The sequence below is a fragment of the Sapajus apella genome, unplaced genomic scaffold, assembly GCF_009761245.1.
Source record: "Sapajus apella isolate SASKATOON/1434 unplaced genomic scaffold, GSC_monkey_1.0 scaffold175, whole genome shotgun sequence".
Classification (NCBI taxonomy): domain Eukaryota; kingdom Metazoa; phylum Chordata; class Mammalia; order Primates; family Cebidae; genus Sapajus; species Sapajus apella.
Genome location: NW_022437115.1, coordinates 1,524,965 through 1,542,763, shown reverse-complemented (window position 1 = coordinate 1,542,763; position 17,799 = coordinate 1,524,965). Strand labels below are relative to the sequence as shown.

The 17,799-nt window shown below is 52.9% G+C and overlaps 1 protein-coding gene across 2 annotated transcripts in view; it reads left to right on the top strand.

The window, feature by feature from the left end:
* The first annotated feature begins 1,547 nt into the window (after positions 1-1,547).
* Positions 1,548-17,799, top strand: part of PRSS41 (serine protease 41) — a 32,692-nt gene continuing 16,440 nt past the window's right edge. Inside the window, exons 1-5 of one of the 2 annotated variants that reach the window (XM_032268018.1) lie at positions 1,550-2,865; positions 2,955-3,423; positions 3,598-3,878; positions 5,605-5,762; positions 6,103-6,485. In XM_032268018.1, coding sequence (XP_032123909.1) covers positions 2,802-2,865; positions 2,955-3,423; positions 3,598-3,878; positions 5,605-5,762; positions 6,103-6,339 — 1,209 coding nt within the window. In that variant the 5' untranslated portion in view covers positions 1,550-2,801 and the 3' untranslated portion in view covers positions 6,340-6,485. Of the gene's footprint in view, positions 2,866-2,954; positions 3,424-3,597; positions 3,879-5,604; positions 5,763-6,102; positions 6,486-17,799 lie in introns of those variants that run through there. The other variant, XM_032268019.1, reaches the window with a different exon arrangement.

Below are 17,799 nucleotides of genomic sequence, written 5' to 3'. Positions count from 1 at the left end.
CTAATTTTTATAGCTTTTATAAGCCTTCAGCAGTAAGTCTAAGTCAGAGGCCTAATTTAGGATTTGATTTGGGGTACAAAAAAAAAAACAAACAAACGACCAGGGAGCTTATAAAACTAAATACAGGCCTGTAATCCCAGCACTCTGGGAGGTCAAGGCAAGGTGGATCACTTGAGATCAGGAGATCGAGACCAGCCTAGCCAACATGGCGAAACCCTACTAAAATAAGAAAATTAGCTGGACGTGGTAGCAGGTGCCTTTAATCCCAGCTGCTTGGGAGGCTGAGGCGGAGAATCGCTTGAACCAGAGGTTGCAGTGAGGCAGGATTGCACCATTGCACTCCAGCCTGGGCAACAAGAGTGAAACTCCATGTCAAAAAAAGAATTTGTTAAGTTAAAGAGGAAGTAAAGACACTGAGAGATTTCTTCAGGTCATCAGATCTGTTGAGAAGGTTTAGCAGATATCGCTATAATCTCAGTGATTTGTTCTATGATGAAACTGAATTGTACCAGGACCATATTGCAATATAATGTAACACTGGCATTGCTGGGAAAAATTCAACTACCTCGTACAACTGTGTCATGTGATAATAGTGATATTGATGGCCAAATGTACTGAGTGGCAGGGTGAAAGCCCCCTTAGGATGTGATACTGATGGAAAATGAACAGCCTGAGAACTGGGTAGTCAACCATAGGCAATATGGACCCTAAATATTTCTGTACAAGCTAATCATAAGGTATAAATAGCTGTTCGGGCCTGATGGCTTACGCCTGTAATCTCAGCACTTTGGGACGTCAAGGCAGGCAGATGCAAGGTCAGGAGTTTGAGACCAGCCTGATCAACAAGGTGAAACACCATCTCTACTAAAAACACAAAAATCAGCCAAGCAAGGTGGCCAGCGCCTGTAATCCCAGCTACTGGGGAGGCAGGATAATCGCTTGAACCTGGGAGGTGGAGATTGCAGCAAGCCAAGACCACGCCATTGCACTCCAGCCTGGGCGACAGAGAGACACTCCATCTCAAAAAAAAAAAAAGAGAGAGAGATATAAATAGCTGTAGACAATGGAGGATGCAGGTCATGAAACTAGTACAATTATATAACGCTGTATATAATGCTTTAGAGTGAAAAGTAGTTATTTAAATCTCTCTCCACCCCACACTGGCTGCTCCACATGAGAGGCATATTCATACTGACAACCAATGTGTGATTTTGCAGGCCCAGCTATAGGTAATTACGAGGCTTTACATCGCAGGGCTTGTGGGGTAGAAGCTGCCCTCCCTGCACCAGACTAAGCACACAGCCAATGCATTGAAGTCTCTAGGGAGCTGGGGTCAAGGACTCAGGTCCTTTCCTGATGGGCCATGCTATTATTATTATCGTCATTATTCTGAGACCAAGTGTTGCTCTTGTCGCCCAGGCTGGAGTGCAGTGGTGTGGTCTTAGCTCACAGCAGCCTCTGCCTCCTGGGTTCAAGCGATTCTCCTGCCTAAGCCTCCCAAGTAGCTGGGATTACAGGTGCCTGCCACCACATCTGGCTAATTTTTGTATTTTTAGTAGAGACAAGGTTTCACTATGTTGGCCAGGCTGGTCTTAAACTCCTGACCTCTGGTAATCCACCTACTCAGCCTCCCAAAGTACAGAGATTACAGTTGTCAGCCACTTCGCCCGGCCCACCCATGCTATTATTTGCATTCCGAGTCATGGATGCATGGAAAAATACTATCCTTTTGCTGTGAGGGCCACGGGGTAGCCTTACAGCAGACACTCAATAGGCTTGGGGTGTTCAGATGCTACATATCCAGACCTCTAAGGGAAACTCTAAGATCTTGAATGTCTTGCCTGATAAGAATGCCTCCGCATACCTGGACCCCTGGGCCCCGGCCGATAGCTGGTGCACACAACATGACTGAAGGTGGGGCCACAGGCTGTGCAGTATCACGGGACCTCTGGAGGAGCTTGAGGCTGACTGACTAACGTCAGCCATGCAGCTGCTCCAGGCCAACACCGCCAACCTCCAGTAAAACCCTGCCGCCAAGGCTTAGGCCAGTGTCCCTGGTTGTCACACTTCCATGCTGGGAGAATGATGGGTGTGCACAGGCCTCCCCTGGAGCGCTCACCATGGTCTTCCTCCTGGTCTCTCCTGCACTCTGCCCTGTGCGCCTTTTCGTTTGCCGACTCTAACCTGAGTCCTTTCACTCCCTAAACCCTAACCAAGAGTGTGACGGTTTTCCTGAGTAGTGGGAGCTCTGCAGGTGGTGTGGACCTGGACTCAGAGGTTACGTTGGCTCACTGAAACATCTCCCACAAGGCAGGAAGCGTGTGGGGCCCCCGGCAGGGCAGGGGGCAGGAAGTGGGGCTGAGAGCCCCTGGGCTGTGACATTCTGTGGGTCTGTACAGGACGGGCACTTCCACGCTGCCAGGCCCCACACAGCCCTCAGGAAGGCCTTACCTGCCTGCTTTAAGCGGGCTCCCGTCTCGGGGCCAGGCCCTTGGTGCTGGAGGAGGTCATGGGTGGAAGACGGGGGGCACCAAGCGGGCAGCCAGGACCCCACAGGCTACAGGCAAGAAAAGGACTGTGCGGTCCACCGGGTCTGGGCCACATCAAGGGGTGTGGTTGAGGACCCGCCCCAAGGAGCTGAAAGCCAGGGCGCTGCCAGTCATGAGGGTCCTCAACAGCCCTTGGGCCCAGGGCCGGTGAAGCTAGGTGGAGGAGCAGAGCTCCCACCCCGCCCCCAGGGGGCGCCCCGGGCCCAGCGCGGGAGGAGGCAGAGGGGGCGCCAGGCAGCGGGAGAGGAGGCCATGGGCGCGCGCGGGGCGTTACTGCTGGCGCTGCTGCTGGCGTTGAGGGGACTCGGGAAGCCGGGTGAGCTGGGGGCGCTGCCTGCAGGACTGGGGGCGGTGGGGAGGACGGGAGGTGGAGGCCGCGAGGCGCTCACTTCTTGTACCCTGCAGAGTCGCAGCAGGCGAAGCTGTTGTCAGGTAGGGCGCCAGGATGCGCGATGCCTGCCAGGGCCGCTGGGCTGGGGTGCATGGGACCCATCTCTGTTCCAGGTCCCAAGAACGTAATGCTCTCAAGTAACCTGTGGGCCCTGGGGGTGGGACCGGCAGCTTCCCACTACGTGGGAGGGTCCCCGGCGTCACCTGCTTGGCGTGTAGTTCCCCGGGGTGCCCCTCCCTGCGTCCACCCTGGGGGTGAGACAGTGCGGGGGCGGGCCTGCCCCCTGCAGCTCAGCCGCGTCTATCTGTCCATCCCAGAGCCCTGCGGCCACCGAGAAATACACTCGCTGGTAGCGGGTGGAGTGGAATCCGCGCGCGGGCGCTGGCCATGGCAGGCCAGCCTGCGCCTGCGGAGACGCCACCGATGTGGAGGGAGCCTGCTCAGCCGTCGCTGGGTGCTCTCGGCTGCGCACTGCTTCCGAAAGTGAGTCTGGGTGGGGGAACGGGGCGGGGCCGCGGACTTGCTACTGGCGTCCAGGCTGAGCAAGCAGTAGCCACCCGGCAGCGTCGCCTCAGGGACTGGGCCTCCAGCGTGCTCAGGCGCCCCTACCCCCCGCCTCATTTCCAGGGCTCCCGACCCTCTCTTCTTTTCTGCCAGGCACTATTATCCCTCCGGGTGGACGGTCCAGTTGGGCGAGCTGACTTCCAGGCCACCTTTCTGGAACCTGCGGACTCACAGAAATCGTTACAAAGTGCAGAACATCATTGTGAACCCTGCCTCCTTTGGAGTTATACACAATGACATCGCCCTGCTGAGACTGGCCTCCTCTGTCGCCTACAATGCGCACGTCCAGCCCATTTGCGTCGAGCCGTCCACTTTCATCTTCCTGCACCGGCGAGACTGCTGGGTGACCGGCTGGGGCTTCATCGGCTCCAACGGTAGTGAGGCTGGGGGTAGACCGGTGGGGGCATGGGGGTGCGGGGTGGGCATTACCCTCTACCCTGCTCCCGCCACACAAACACAGCACCCTTCCTCCTTGGCCTGGGGGTGCGGCCCGAGCCTCTCCAGCTTGCATTCTCTCCTCACTTGCTTCTCTGCTCTCACTGCCACCTGTCAGCTCAGGAACCAAACACTCAGTTCTCCCCCTTCCAGGGACTTCGGGGGACAGGAGGACAGTGTGAGAGGTAGGCCAGCTTGGCCCAGGGCCTGCAGGAGTGAGGGGGAGTGAGGGAGGCCCTGGTGACACAAGCTTCAGGCAATGATTTTTAAAATTGGAGACAACTCACAAACCATAACATTTTCTTTTTTTTTTTGAGACGGAGTTTCGCTCTTGTTACCCAGGCTGGAGTGCAATGGCGCGATCTCGGCTCACCGCAACCTCCGCCTCCTGGGTTCAGGCAATTCTCCTGCCTCAGCCTCCTGAGTAGCTGGGATTACAGGCACGTGCCACCATGCCCAGCTAATTTTTTTTTTGTATTTTTAGTAGAGACGGGGTTTCACCATGTTGACCAGGATGGTCTCGATCTCTTGACCTCACGATCCACCCGCCTCGGCCTCCCAAAGTGCTGGGATTACAGGCGTGAGCCACCGCGCCCAGCTGCCCCATAACATTTTCAAGTGTTCGGTGTTAAAGTACACGATTCAGTGATTTTTAGCCTACAGTCCTGTGTCACTTAACAACTGGGATATATTCTGAGACACACATCATGAGACATTTTCATCATCCTGTCAACATCAGAGTATAGTTACACAAGCCCAGATGGCACAGTTCACTCCACAGAGTCTGTGGTGCAGCCCATTGCTCCTGGGCTACACGCCTGTACAGATTGTGACTGCACTGAATACCAGAAGCACTTGTAACACACTGGTAAGCATTTATGTACTCAAACATATCTATACATAGAAGAGGCACAGTAAAAATATAAAAGATAAAAAAAAAAAACAAAAAAACAGTTTGGGGCTGGGCACAGTGGCTCACGCCTGTAATCCCAGCACTTTGGGAGGCCGAGGCGGGTGGATCACGAGGTCAAGAGATCGAGACCATCCTGGTCAACATGGTGAAACCCCGACTCTACTAAAAATACGAAAAATTAGCTGGGCATGGTGACGCGTGCCTGTAGTCCCAGCTACTCAGGAGGCTGAGGCAGGAGAATTGCCTGAACCCAGGAGGCGGAGGTTGCGGTGAGCCGAGATCGCGCCATTGCACTCTAGCCTGGGTAAGAAGAGCGAAACGCCATCTCAAAAAAAAAAAAAACAGGTTGGACCTTGAGTTTGTAATCCCAGCACTTTGGGAGGCCGAGGCGGGTGAATCGTCTGAGGTCAGGAATTGAAGACCAGCCTGACCAATATGGTAACCCTTCCTCCTGCCATGCTTTGGCTGAGAAACCTCTCCACTGACTCAGGCAGGGGCTATCATCCCCATTCTACAGATAGAGAAACTGACTTTCAGGAAGGTCTGCAACAACCTGGCCATCTGTTGGGTTATTCTGTGATATTGTTGATTGCTCTTGATGTATTAGGTGCTGGGGAGTCAAGAGCAATGCCAGGCACTGTGGGTGTGTCAGGGACCCCTCACCACCACTATAACACATGCTCTTTCTCCTCTCCCTGCCCCAGATGGCAGAAGAGAGGTAAAGGGTGCTGTCTTTTCTGTCCTATCTCCAGCACGTCTGCCACCTCCCTACAAACTCCGGGAAGCACAAGTCACCATCTTAAACAACACCAGGTGTAATTACCTGTTTGAACAGCCCTCTAGCCGTGGTATGATCCAGGATTCCATGTTTTGTGCTGGTGCTGAAGATGGCAGTGTAGACACCTGCAAAGTAAGTGCCTCTACCCCACCAGGGAATCCCACCATCTCCTCCCCCACAACCACTCCCAACCCATTGTTTGGATTTCTTATGGGAAAACCAGTGCAGCCTTAGTTACTGAGCCTACAAAACATGCTTCTCATTTTTCATAAATTCTGACTGATTAACTCGTCAACCCATGGAGGCTATTGCCCCACTTTGAAGGTACAGAAACTAAGAGTTGGTTGATTCCATGGGAAGGAGTAAGATTTGCATTCAGTCTGCGCAGCCCCACAGACCCTTCTGCTCTCATGGCCTCTCTGCTGCCCCTTCCACTCTGCCCCAGGCTGGGCTCACCCATGCTGCTCCCCAGGGTGACTCAGGTGGACCCTTGGTCTGTGACAAGGATGGACTGTGGTATCAGGTTGGAATCGTGAGCTGGGGAATGGACTGTGGTCAACCCAATCGGCCGGGTGTCTACACAAACATCAGTGTGTACTTCCACTGGATCCGGAGGGTGATGTCCCACAGTACGCCCAGGCCAAGCCCCTCCCAGCTGCTGCTGCTCCTTGCTCTGCTCTGGGCTCCCTGTCTCCTGCAGCCATTTTGAGTGCACAAGAGACTGTGAGGCTACAGTGGAGACCACAGTATTGGCTCACTTCCCCCGGGCTGTGGCACTTCAAGGACAGGGTTAGGATCAGATTCCAGCCCCTTTTGTCCCATTTGCTAATAAATACATGTGCATGTTAAAGCTGATGCTTTGCAGAGCTTTCTGTGGACCTGAGGGGCTTCTTGGATGACTCCCTCCTCTTCACTCATGTCCGGTCCAGGCAAAGACCCTACCTGAAGACCTAAATTGTTTTCCAGGTTTTTGTTGCAAACAGCAGGACCCTCTGGTTATTTCAATCAGAAAGATAACTGATGGAAGAGCAGTAGTAGTTCAGTGTGTCAGAGAGGTGGGAAGACGTGGCTTGGGGGTGCCATGGAGGAAATGCTCCCACTGCCCCCATCCCAGGGTTCCCAATCACACACATGCCAGAAACCAAGGCAGGGAAGGCACAAATGCCAATGAATTTGCTCAAACTAGGAGACATTGAGCCACAATCCTGTGGGGGCTTCAGCATTGGCCCATTGAGGCCAAGGACACCAGGAGTGAGTGTTTCTCTCTTGCCCCCCGACCCCACATGTTGAGGGAGGTCCTTTTTTTGAGACGGAGTTTCACTCTTGTTGCCCAGGCTGGGTGGCACGATCTCGGCTCACTGCAACCTCCACCTCCCGGGTTCAAGCAATTCTCCTGCGTCGGCCTCCCAAGTAGCTGGGATTACAGGCATGTGCCACCACACGAGGCTAATTCTGTATTTGTAGTAAAGACAGGGTTTCTCCATGTTGGTCAGGCTGGTCTCGAACTCCAGACCTCAGGTGATCCGCCCGCCTCAGCTTCCCAAAGTGCTGGGATTACAGGCAGGAGCCACTGTGCCCAGCCTCATTTAGTTTTCTTAAGATCATTATTTTGAATTTATTTCTGGCAATTCACTTATTTCCTCTTCCATTGGCATCTGTTACTACACACTTACGTTCCTTTAGTGGTATCAGATTTTCTTGCTGCTTCATGTTTCTGGTGTCTTTGCACTGATGTCTGTACATCTGGTGGAACAATCGCCTCTTCCAAAGTTTCTAGAGTGGCTTTCATAGAGGTAGACTTTCACCTGCAGTTGCATCTTAGTGTGCTGGTTGGAAAGGGTGGGGCAGCTGTGTTTCCCGATCGGTGCAGTGATATGGTCTCCGTGCAGCTCTTCAGCTGTGTTAAGTGTTGAGAAATGTTAAGTTGTTGAGAAATGTTAAGTTTATGAATATTGAGAAATGCTGATTGAATGATTGCTGAGAAATGCTGAGCGTATGATAGAATATATTATTTGCTAGGAAGAACGATGGCAAGGAAAATCTAACCACCCCCCAGCCAAGTAAAAAACTACTTGGGGCATTCTAAAGTGATAGGACAATATATAAATATCATATACTGGTTAAAACAATTATGTAAGCTCGGAACATGTGACCCTGCCCCCGTGGCTCCCTCGTGGAGAATACTTTTTAGTTTGTCTGTGATCAGTGGTAAATGGGCACCAGCTGCCTCCTCGGCATATTTTGTGTTATGAGCAAATACCAAACAGCTGTTTGTTAACAATCATCACCTGTTCAGAGAGACCAAACGCGTGGGTCCCTGTCTGCTCGAGGCTCTCAGACCAGAATGCCGTCAGTGCGTGAGGCTCTCAGCTCGGAAGGTTACTGGCGCTTGGATAGTCCCACTTTGCTGTTTTGAGTGTCTGCCTCTCAGTTCCTTCAGCGCCATCTGGGTGGGGTCTCTATAGCCAAGCTGGCTCTCAGTAGTTGAGCATCAGCAATAACTGGGGGCCTCAAGGCCCAGGCTATAGAGATTTGTGGCCGTGGTTGTTAATGTCCTTGATGTCAAGAGGTTTTGGGATCCTCCTATTCTTATTTTCCCCACAATGGGGATATGCAGCCAAAGGGGACCTTTCGGTGTCAAGTCTGATGTGGCCTACAAGAAGGTGCAGTGGCGCTGGCTTTGTGGGTGCCACCCAGCTGTGGGGCTGGGGTCCTAGGCCCAGGGCCTGGCATACAAAGCAAGGCCAGGCCTGGGTCATTGGGTGCAGGTTTATTCTCTGTGGCAGGTTGAATGTGCATCGCCCACAGAGCCAGGATATGTAATTTTTTTAAATCATACTTTAATTTCTGGGGATACGTGTGCAGAACGTGCAGGTTTGTTGCAGTTATACACGTGCCATGGTGGTTTGCTGCATTTATCACCCCATCGTCTACATTAGGTATTTCTCCTAATGCCATCCCTCCCCCAGCCCTCGACTCCCACAGGATCTGTAATTCTGAGGCACCCTCTAGCAGGTCGGGCCCAGGGGACTGGGTTGTAGCTGTGATTCTCCCCTGGGGGACAGAGCAGAGCAACAGCCCAACTGTGGGGAAGATGTGGTGCTTCAGGTTGAAACCTGGGGATGAGGATACGGCTGCAATTCCGGGTCTTGAGCCAACAGGGCTCAGCGTAACTCAGGGTTTGGGGGCTGAGGCTCCATGCAGTAGTGACTCTAGACCCCGAGATGGTGGGGCTTGGCAGTACCCCAGACTTCATGAGGTCAGATACACTGGCAGAATGGCAGAGGACAGCTGTCACTTGGGCCCTGTGGGGGAGCGGGGCAGCTGGGAACAGCACATTGCAGAGGAAGGCAGGGAGCAGCCCAGGGAGACCCACTTTCCAGGGAGAGGGCTGTCTCTGAAGCTCCGTCTCTAGGAGGCTGATCCGGCTCCAGGGAGGCAAGGTGCCAGAGCTGGCCCACAGGGCGGTGTTTCAGCTCAGCCACTGCCCTGTTTCCCCGGGGTCCACAGCGACTCAGCTCAGCCAGGGCACTGAACTCCTGGGGAAAAAAGGCTGCTTTCGCTTAGGACTGGGGGATGTGACTATTCTGGGTGGCCAGACACCGTTTCCTGGAATGCAGCATCTTCTCCAACTTCACCTCTGAGCAGCCAAGGAGGCAGGTTGTGACTTCAACTCTGGCTCGGAAAAGGGAGAGGGTTACCCAGAGCACGTCCATCTCCACTTGGCCCCAGGGGCAAGGGTGTGACTGCTGCTCACAGCTCAGTTCAGAGGTGTGAAGCCACCAGGCTGAGAGGTTGGGTGGTGGCTTTGTCTCAGGGTTGAAGGGCAGCTGTGGCTACTCAATTCCAGGGCAAGACATGCTGTGGCCCCAGTTCCAATTCGGCGATGGCACAGTGTGGTAGTAACATGACCATAGGAAAGTGCTGGCTGTGGGGTTCTCTGTGGGAGCCCAGCTGTGCCGCTCAGGCTGCCCCCTCGCCTGGCTTAATGCCCTTGAGGACAGAGGTCGCTGGCGGTGAGGGCTGCAGGTGTTCCAAGTGCTGGTGGGCTCCTGCCATCCCCTTGCTTACCTCCTCGCCTTGTTCCCAGATGATCCTGGTTGGGGATCTGTCTGGTTCCGTCTCCCTGGAGGGGCTGGACAGGGCTGGGCTCCCAGTGACTGGTATGTCAAGGTGAGGCCCCAATTGCACCTCTGCTGCCACCCTTCTGCACCCCCCAAGGCTCCTCTGACTTGGGGTCAGCAGGGGCCAGGCCCGGGAAGGGTCAGCGGAGCCCCGCTCAGGAGGAGCCTCCTCCAGGGAGGTAGAGGAGGAAGAGGCCAAGTCCTTGGCCAGCACAGCTCTCAGAGGCAGGAGCTTGGAGGCGGCACAAAGTGGGTTGTGTTCTCGACCCAGCCTAGCCCGAGGGCGCCTTCCCAAGTTTGCTGGCAGTTCAGGGGCCTTGTTTCTAACTCCAGGCCGGCAGGGTTTGGCACCCAGAAGGTGAGTCGTCTGAGCCAGGACTCCAGAAGCAGCAGCTGGGGTTGGGGGGACTTGGAGGAAGAGCCTGGCCAGAGGGGTGCTGGCACTCACCCAAATGCCCACTAGAGGGCTGTTCAGATGGCGCGAGCATGGGAGTCACACACGTGCAACTGGAGATGCAAGCACACACATGCCCCAGACACACGCCCCTGCCCAGCCTCTCCTGCACTCGGGGGGGTGTGCACATATGAGGACACTCCTCCTCACCTGCGTGTCCACCTGGTGGGAGGCACCACCCCCACTCCCCCTGCCCCCTCCATCTGCCCTGGCCCAAGTGCTGGCCCTGAGCCCGTCCTCAGGGAGACTCAACACAGGCCCTTTGTCCCTCGGGATCAGGGCTCCCCAGGAGGGGGATTTACTGAGCATTTATTTCCTGCCCCAGGCATGCCCCAGTCCTCACTCTGCCAGGAGAGGGAACAATGAGGCCTTCTCCTGCCCACAGAGGTGGCCCCGGGCCCGCTGGCCCCTGTATGTTAGGAGGCAGGTTGGGGCCACAAGCCCCTGGCACCCCTGGCCTCCCTGCCCTCCAGGTGTGGGGCTTGGGAAGACCCCTCTGTGGCTCCGAAGACTGAGGCACAGCAGAGAGGAGCGTCTCCATCTACACCCACTCAGTGGGCGGGACCCCCTGTAGCCTGGTGTCAAGGCTGAGCCTCAAGGAATCTCCCAGCCTCACTGGAGGCAGGAACCCGGGTCCCTGGCTCGGATCTCTGGGTAGGCCTGGCCTGGCTGAGACTGAGCAAAGCCAGAAGCTGACTCCTCCCAGGGACCTCAGGGGCCCCCTGGGGCTCAGGAACCAGAGGGAAGGTCCTGCTGGCTGGGGGAGGAGCTAGATCAGAAGCCCAGGGGTCTTTGCCCTGACCCCAGCAGGCTGAGGCCGGGCTGTGCATGTGACTTGCCCTTGAGTGCCTGCTGCTGGGGAGGAGGACCCTGGGAAGGCACCGCAGCCTTGAGTTCCGGAAACCCACAGCTCCCACAGCCCGCCACACTCACTGAGTTCCCGTCGGTGCCACGCTTAGCCGAAGCATTTTGTCTGCTCTTTCCCCAGAGAGACTCAATACTTGTATTGGAAAACCAGGACATATAACCATACATTTTGCCTAATCTTTCATGTAATTAACATACTACGAGTGCAAGTGTTGAATATAGAATAAACTATACCCAAGTTTCAAGTTGAGGGAGGGGTAGGGTCCAGCCCTACAGGGTCCTATGAGCCACTCTCTGCTGGTGCAGAGATGAGAAACTGTGTAAACCAAAGACAAGACACCGAGAAAGAGAAAAGAGAGTTTGGGCTCGGGGGTCCACTGCCAACCGAAGCGCGGAGTCCGGCAGTGGCCCGAGTGCCTGGACACTCTGACTTTTATTCAGTACAAAGCAGGAGCAGGGAAGGTAGAGTGAGGTAATGGTGGTCAGTGATAGGGTCAGGCCAATCTCGTGTCTTGTAGACAGGAGGCCCAGGACTTTCAAGTAGCCGAGGCGAGGAGAAGACCTAATGCGTCAGCCCTTTTCTCATACTTGTTAAGAAAGAACAGGGCCGGGCGCGGTGGCTCACGCCTGTAATCCCAGCACTTTGGGAGGCCGAGGCGGGTGGATCACGAGGTCAAGAGATCGAGACCATCCTGGTCAACACGGTGAAACCCCGTCTCTACTAAAAATACAAAAAATTAGCTGGGCATGGTGGTGCATTCCTGTAGTCCCAGCTACTCAGGAGGTTGAGGCAGGAGAATTGCCTGACCCCAGGAGGCAGAGGTTGCGGTGAGCCGAGATTGCGCCATTGCACTCCAGCCTGGGTAACAAGAGCAAAACTCCGTCTCAAAAAAAAAAAAAAAGAAAGAACAAAGACGTTAAGATTTACGTTAGTATTACTGATTATATATTTTAAGAAAAAGGAGGCCTGGCGCGGTGGCTCACGCCTGTAATCCCAGCACTTTGGGAGGCCGAGGCGGGTGGATCACGAGGTCAAGAGATCGAGACCATCCTGGTCAACATGGTGAAACCCCATCTCTACTAAAAATACAAAAAATTAGCTGGGCATGGTGGTGCGTGCCTGTAATCCCAGCTACCCAGGAGGCTGAGGCAGGAGAATTGCCTGAACCCAGGAGGCGGAGGTTGCGGTGAGCCGAGATCGCGCCATTGCACTCCAGCCTGGGTAACAAGAGCGAAACTCTGACTCAAAAAAAAAAAAAAAGAAAAAGAAAAAGGGGCCTGGTGCAGAAGCGGGGCGTGAGAGTGGACATGGAATGTGACCGCTGAAGCCAGCATCACATAGAGACAGTTAAGCCCCTGGATGTCTGTGGGCCTCCCCGACAGCAGCCGGGCCTGACGCAAGAGCTGGGAAGCAGAGTTTTCTCCTAACTCTCCCAGGAAGGAGGCATCTCGGCCATTCTGGACATCTTCCCTAGCTGGCTAAACAGCGGGGCTTTCCCAGCGCTGGCACTGCTGCACAGCCGGGGTGCCCTCCAGCAGCCCTTACGCGGGCGTCACAGAGGGCTTAGAGCATCTTGCCTTAGGGTCACTTTTTCACAACGTCACCTCAGTTCCGTGCTTCAAACCCATAATCATTAAAAGGTTATATTGAGTATACATATTTCTGTGATTACATATGAATTACTATGTGATTATTTATGATTATATATAGGAATAACTATGTAACTATATCTCTAATTCTTTTCTATCTCTATATTCATATGGGAACAGGCTGAGGCTTCAGACTCTTGCCTCAGCACTTCCGGGGTCTCCCACAGGGTCTCCCCCCTACAGGGAGGCAGGATTCCCAAGTTCTGGTTTCCCCAGCCCACCCTGGTCCCACTCCTGCTGCTTGGCGTCTGGGTCAGCTCAGGCGCTATAACACAAACCCCACGCCATCGGGGGCTGGTAGACGATAGAGGTTTGTTTCTCGCCATTCTGGAGGCTGGAAGTCCAGGATCAAGGCACTGAGTGACCCTGCTGCTGGTGAGGGCCCCTTCCTGACGTGGACCCCCGTCTTCTCACCAAGTCCTCTTATTTGGGGAGGGGCGAAGAGGAGGGCCCTGGTCTTCATCTCTTATAAGGGCCCTAACCCCATCACTGGGCCCTTATCACTGTGCTCATGAAGTCATCTTAACCAAATTACCTTCGAAGGCCCCACCTCCTGACGTCATCATATGGACTAATAAACGAAGACCAGCCCAGAGGAGGTCCTTGATGGCCTCGGGCACTGGAACAGCCTTAAACTGGTTTGAGTCAGTTGCTCATCTCCTTCCCTGAAATGGCTGAGCCCTCCCTGGGAGGCTGCAGAGGGAATAGCTCTGTGAGGGTGTCGCTGGTCCGGGAGGCCAGTTCCTGACCTTGTCCCCGACAGCGAGCCACGTGAAGGACCTGGAATTTTCCAGACTGGAGGATGGAGGGTCCAGATGGACCAAGATGGCAGAAGCTGAGAATGGACCCTGGGGAGCTATCTTCCAAGGACAAAGTCAACGGGCATTTCCCCCACATTTACCACCCAAATTTCAGACATATTGCAGAGTAGAAAGTGTTTACAGTGACACTCACGCGCTCTCCGCCTCTCCAGTCCTCAGCATTCTCCTGTGTGGGTGTCACTGCGTTTGTCCAGGTCCCAGACCCTCCCTCCACCCATCACTTCCTCTTCCTTCCTCAGACATCAGGTGCTGACCTGAGTGTACGTCCCCTCAGACACTTCTGCATCCATGTCACTAACTAGACTGTTATGGGGCTGGCGTTTCCCATTTGACGCACAGTTTGCATATAATGAAATCACAAATCTGGAACTCTATATTTACAGGTTTAAAAAATACTTACGGATTCCCAGACCGCTTGGCCAGGCTGGAGCATCTGGCAGGAAGGCTGGGGCTAACTGCCCACCTGAGACCAGCCTGGGCAACAAAATGAGACCCTGTCTCTACATAAAATAATTTTAAAAACGTAGCTGGGTGTGGTAGTATGGGCTTGTAGACCCAGCTACTCAGAAGACTGAGGTGGAAGGAACCCAGGACTTCAAAGTTGCAGTGAGCTGAGATCACGCCACTGCTCTGGCTCCACCCCTGGGCAAAGCAAGACCCTATTGTGCTCTCTTTTATTTTTTGAGATGGAGTCTTGCTCTGTTGCCCAGGCTGGAGTGCAGTAGTGCGATCTCAGCTCACTGCAAACTCTGCCTCCCAGGTTCAAGCGATTCTCCTGCCTTAGCCTTCCAAGTAGCTGGGATTACAGGCATGCCACCACGCCAGGATAATTTTTGTATTTTTAGTAGAGACGGGGTTTCATTATATTGATCAGGCTGGTCTTGGACTCCTGACCTCATGATCCGCCTGCCTTGGCCTTCCAAAGTGCTGGAATTACAGGCGTGAGCCATCATGCCCACCACAAGGCCCTATCCCTTTAAAAAAAAAAAAAAAAAACTGGAAAAAAAAAGGGGAAGAAAAGCAGGCGAAAGCTGTTGTAGCCATTGAGTAGCGTTTCATGACTGGGTGGAAATAAAGCAGAAGATAGGGTCAACTCTATGAAAGGGGCCACTAGCACAGTTTGAACAAAAGATGTGTTAGCAGTACCACCACAGCTGCCCGCTAGGGGGAGTAAAGCATGTTTTTAGGTCCGGCTCTGTCAAGTTACCCAAAGGAGCTACTGAATATAACATTTTAATTACAGATTATCCTGTCAAGGGAGAAAGCTGGGCATTAATAGGGGTAAGCAGACCGCCATCATATGGAATCTTGTTCCGATGGTCTTGGGAAAAGCTGCAGAATGATGCCGGCAATTTTGCAGTTAACATGTCTCTGGTTCTGGTGTTGGATGGTTGGTGAATTCTCTGTGTGGTCCACAAATCAGGCACAATACTTGTCCCTTGATAGGTATGTTAAGTTGTTTAGTTTTAGCCCATAGGGCTTTATGAAACAGCAGCTTCCACTTTGAGTAATTCCTTAGGAGAAAACTGGACTGGAGGAACTTAGAATTAAGGGTCTAGTATAGTCTACAGGTAGATGATAAAACTGATCTATAAACAATTTAAATACAGCATTCCAAAGCCTTCAAAATGTTGCAGGATCTCTGGGGTGTTGCTTTTCTGGCTGGAAACCTGTGGCTGGTGGCACCTTGGCCTGAGTTTCCCTTGGGCCTGTGAAACTGGGCTCATTCCACCCACTCAGCCTGGCAGGCTGTGCTTGGCTCACACTACTGGCCTGGATGCCCACGCCTCTGAGTGGGGCTGCAAGTCAGGTATGGAATGGCGAGGGAATGCGAACGAGCATGGGGCCCAGCCACTGTGCAGTCATCCATGCCAGGTGCTGTCAGGGGCAGGCAGCTCCAGGTGCCAGCATGGGTGCCGCCGCTCTGAGGCTGCAGCTGGACTAGGCTCACCACAGGCAGCCACCCTGGCTGGCACTGGGGAATGTGGTGGTGCCTGGAAGCCTGAAGACACCAGGAATCACAGGGCCCCAAGAACGAGTCACAGACCTGACTCAGGGAGCTCCCAGGTCTGGACTCCCCTGAAGGGCTGCAGCTTTTTTCTCCTCCTCTTCACCTGAAATGTGGTGAGCAAGGGCCATGTTCAGCCCTGTTTGTGTTACAGCTCCTTTATCTTCACCATTTTGTGGGTCCTGAGTTCTTGTCCTGTGACCAGGAAGAATGAGGTATGCAGACAAGTGGAGGGTGAGCAAGTTGAAGAGGAGCTTTATTGAGTGATAGAACATCTCGGTGGAGACACAGAGCAGGAAGCTCCTTTCCACAGCCAGGGTGTCTTGATGTGTGTTCAGCTTCTAGCAGAGAGGAGACCCTAGAGTGGGAAGTTCCTCTCTGCAGGCAGATAGTGCTCTCATCTCTGCAGCTCTCAGCAAAGAGGAGGCCCTGGAGTGGGTGGCTCCTCTCTCCAGCCAGGTTCTCCCATCATCTCTGCAGCTCTCAGCAGACAGGATAGATCCTCCCTGCAGCTGATTGTCCTGTTGCCTCTCAGTCCTCTCAGCAGAGGGGAAGCCCTGGAGTGGGTAGCTCCTCTCTCTGCAGCTGGTCATCCTGATGTCTGCTCAGCTTTGACTGAGTCCAGGACTTTTATGAGCTTCAGAGGGGAGGAAATGCATGCTGATTGGTCCATAGGCAGGCCTGGAAAAGGACCCACAAATTTCCACAGTCTGCAGGACTGGCAGCCGGTCCCCAGCCTTCAGGGCATCCCTGGCCTAAAGATGGGGCCTCCCCAGGGACCCGCCCCCTTCCACCCAGGAACCTGCCTGCCTGCTGCTGCTGTTCATGGCATCTGGGCTTGGACCCAACTTTGCTCTGAGATCAGTGTGGGTGCAGACAGCAGGAAGAAGCACTCTGAGCCTGCGAGGTCGGAGGGCCTTCCCGGGCCCCTAAGAGTTCAGGGATGCCTGAGTCCACAGCTGCTGCTTGGGTGGCTGCAGCTTGTGCCAGGGAGGATGGGGTTCCTGTCTGCTCTTGGCCTCCTGCCAGCTCCATGAAGCATGTAGCCCTGGCTGCACCTCCCTGCTGCAGTCAGCGCAATGGCAGTGGCAACCATCTGGAGTGGCCACTGTCATAAGTAACATAACCAATATTTCCAATCGTTTTCAGCTATAAAGAGAGCAGATTCCTGTTGCCAAAATAAGAATATTCATGGATAGCTTTTTAATTTTGGCACAATCAAGTAGGGAGAAAAAGTAAATGTTTCCACATTCCTTCACGAAAGTATACATTACCATATTATTGTCAACTATAAATACCTTAAAAAAAAAAAAGAGCTTCCTTAAATCTGGAACATAAAACATTAAAGACCCAGGAATATTTTAATAAAAGTCACAAAAAACATAATTGATTATCATTTAAGTCTCATGTAGTTAATTCTTGTTCTGTTTGATTTTAATTAGCAGTTTCATGAATCCATAAGGTATTTTTATTTTTTTATTTTTTTTATTTTTTTTATTTTGAGACGGAGTTTCGCTCTTGTTACCCAGGCTGGAGTACAATGGCGCGATCTCAGCTCACCGCAACCTCTGCCTCCTGGGTTCAGGCAATTCTCCTGCCTCAGCCTCCTGAGTAGCTGGGATTACAGGCACGCACCACCATGCCCAGCTGATTTTTTGTATTTTTAGTAGAGACGGGGTTTCACCATGTTGACCAGGATGGTCTCGATCTCTTGACCTCGTGATCCACCCACCTTGGCCTCCCAAAGTGCTGGGATTACAGGCTTGAGCCACCGCGCCCGGCCTCCATAAGGTATTTTATTGTTGCTTAGAGTTTTGGAAGTTTTTACTTAGTCCACTGAATTTAAAGTTATCAAATATAGATATCCAAGCATATGTGTTTGAGTCTCTTCCATGAATTTGATTGCAGCTGCCTTTAGAGAATGAAACCTATAGATGACAGAAACTTAGACTAACCATGGTTAAAAATCTGATGAGAATTCATGGTAACTAACAAATAATGGGGACACTGAGTTACTTGTATTGTGCATGCTATTTTAAGAAACCAACCAGAATAATGACTGACAGCATCATACCAGGACCGTCAGACCTTTATAAATCTTCCATAATTTTTATAACATTCACATCAAGAACACATCCATATAAATATAACTTAAAGGAGATTTAGCATCATTTAGTACAGATGACTCAGTTTTTCCAAATAATCAAAGTCCAAGAAACTATCTTTTTTTTTTTTTTTTTTTTTT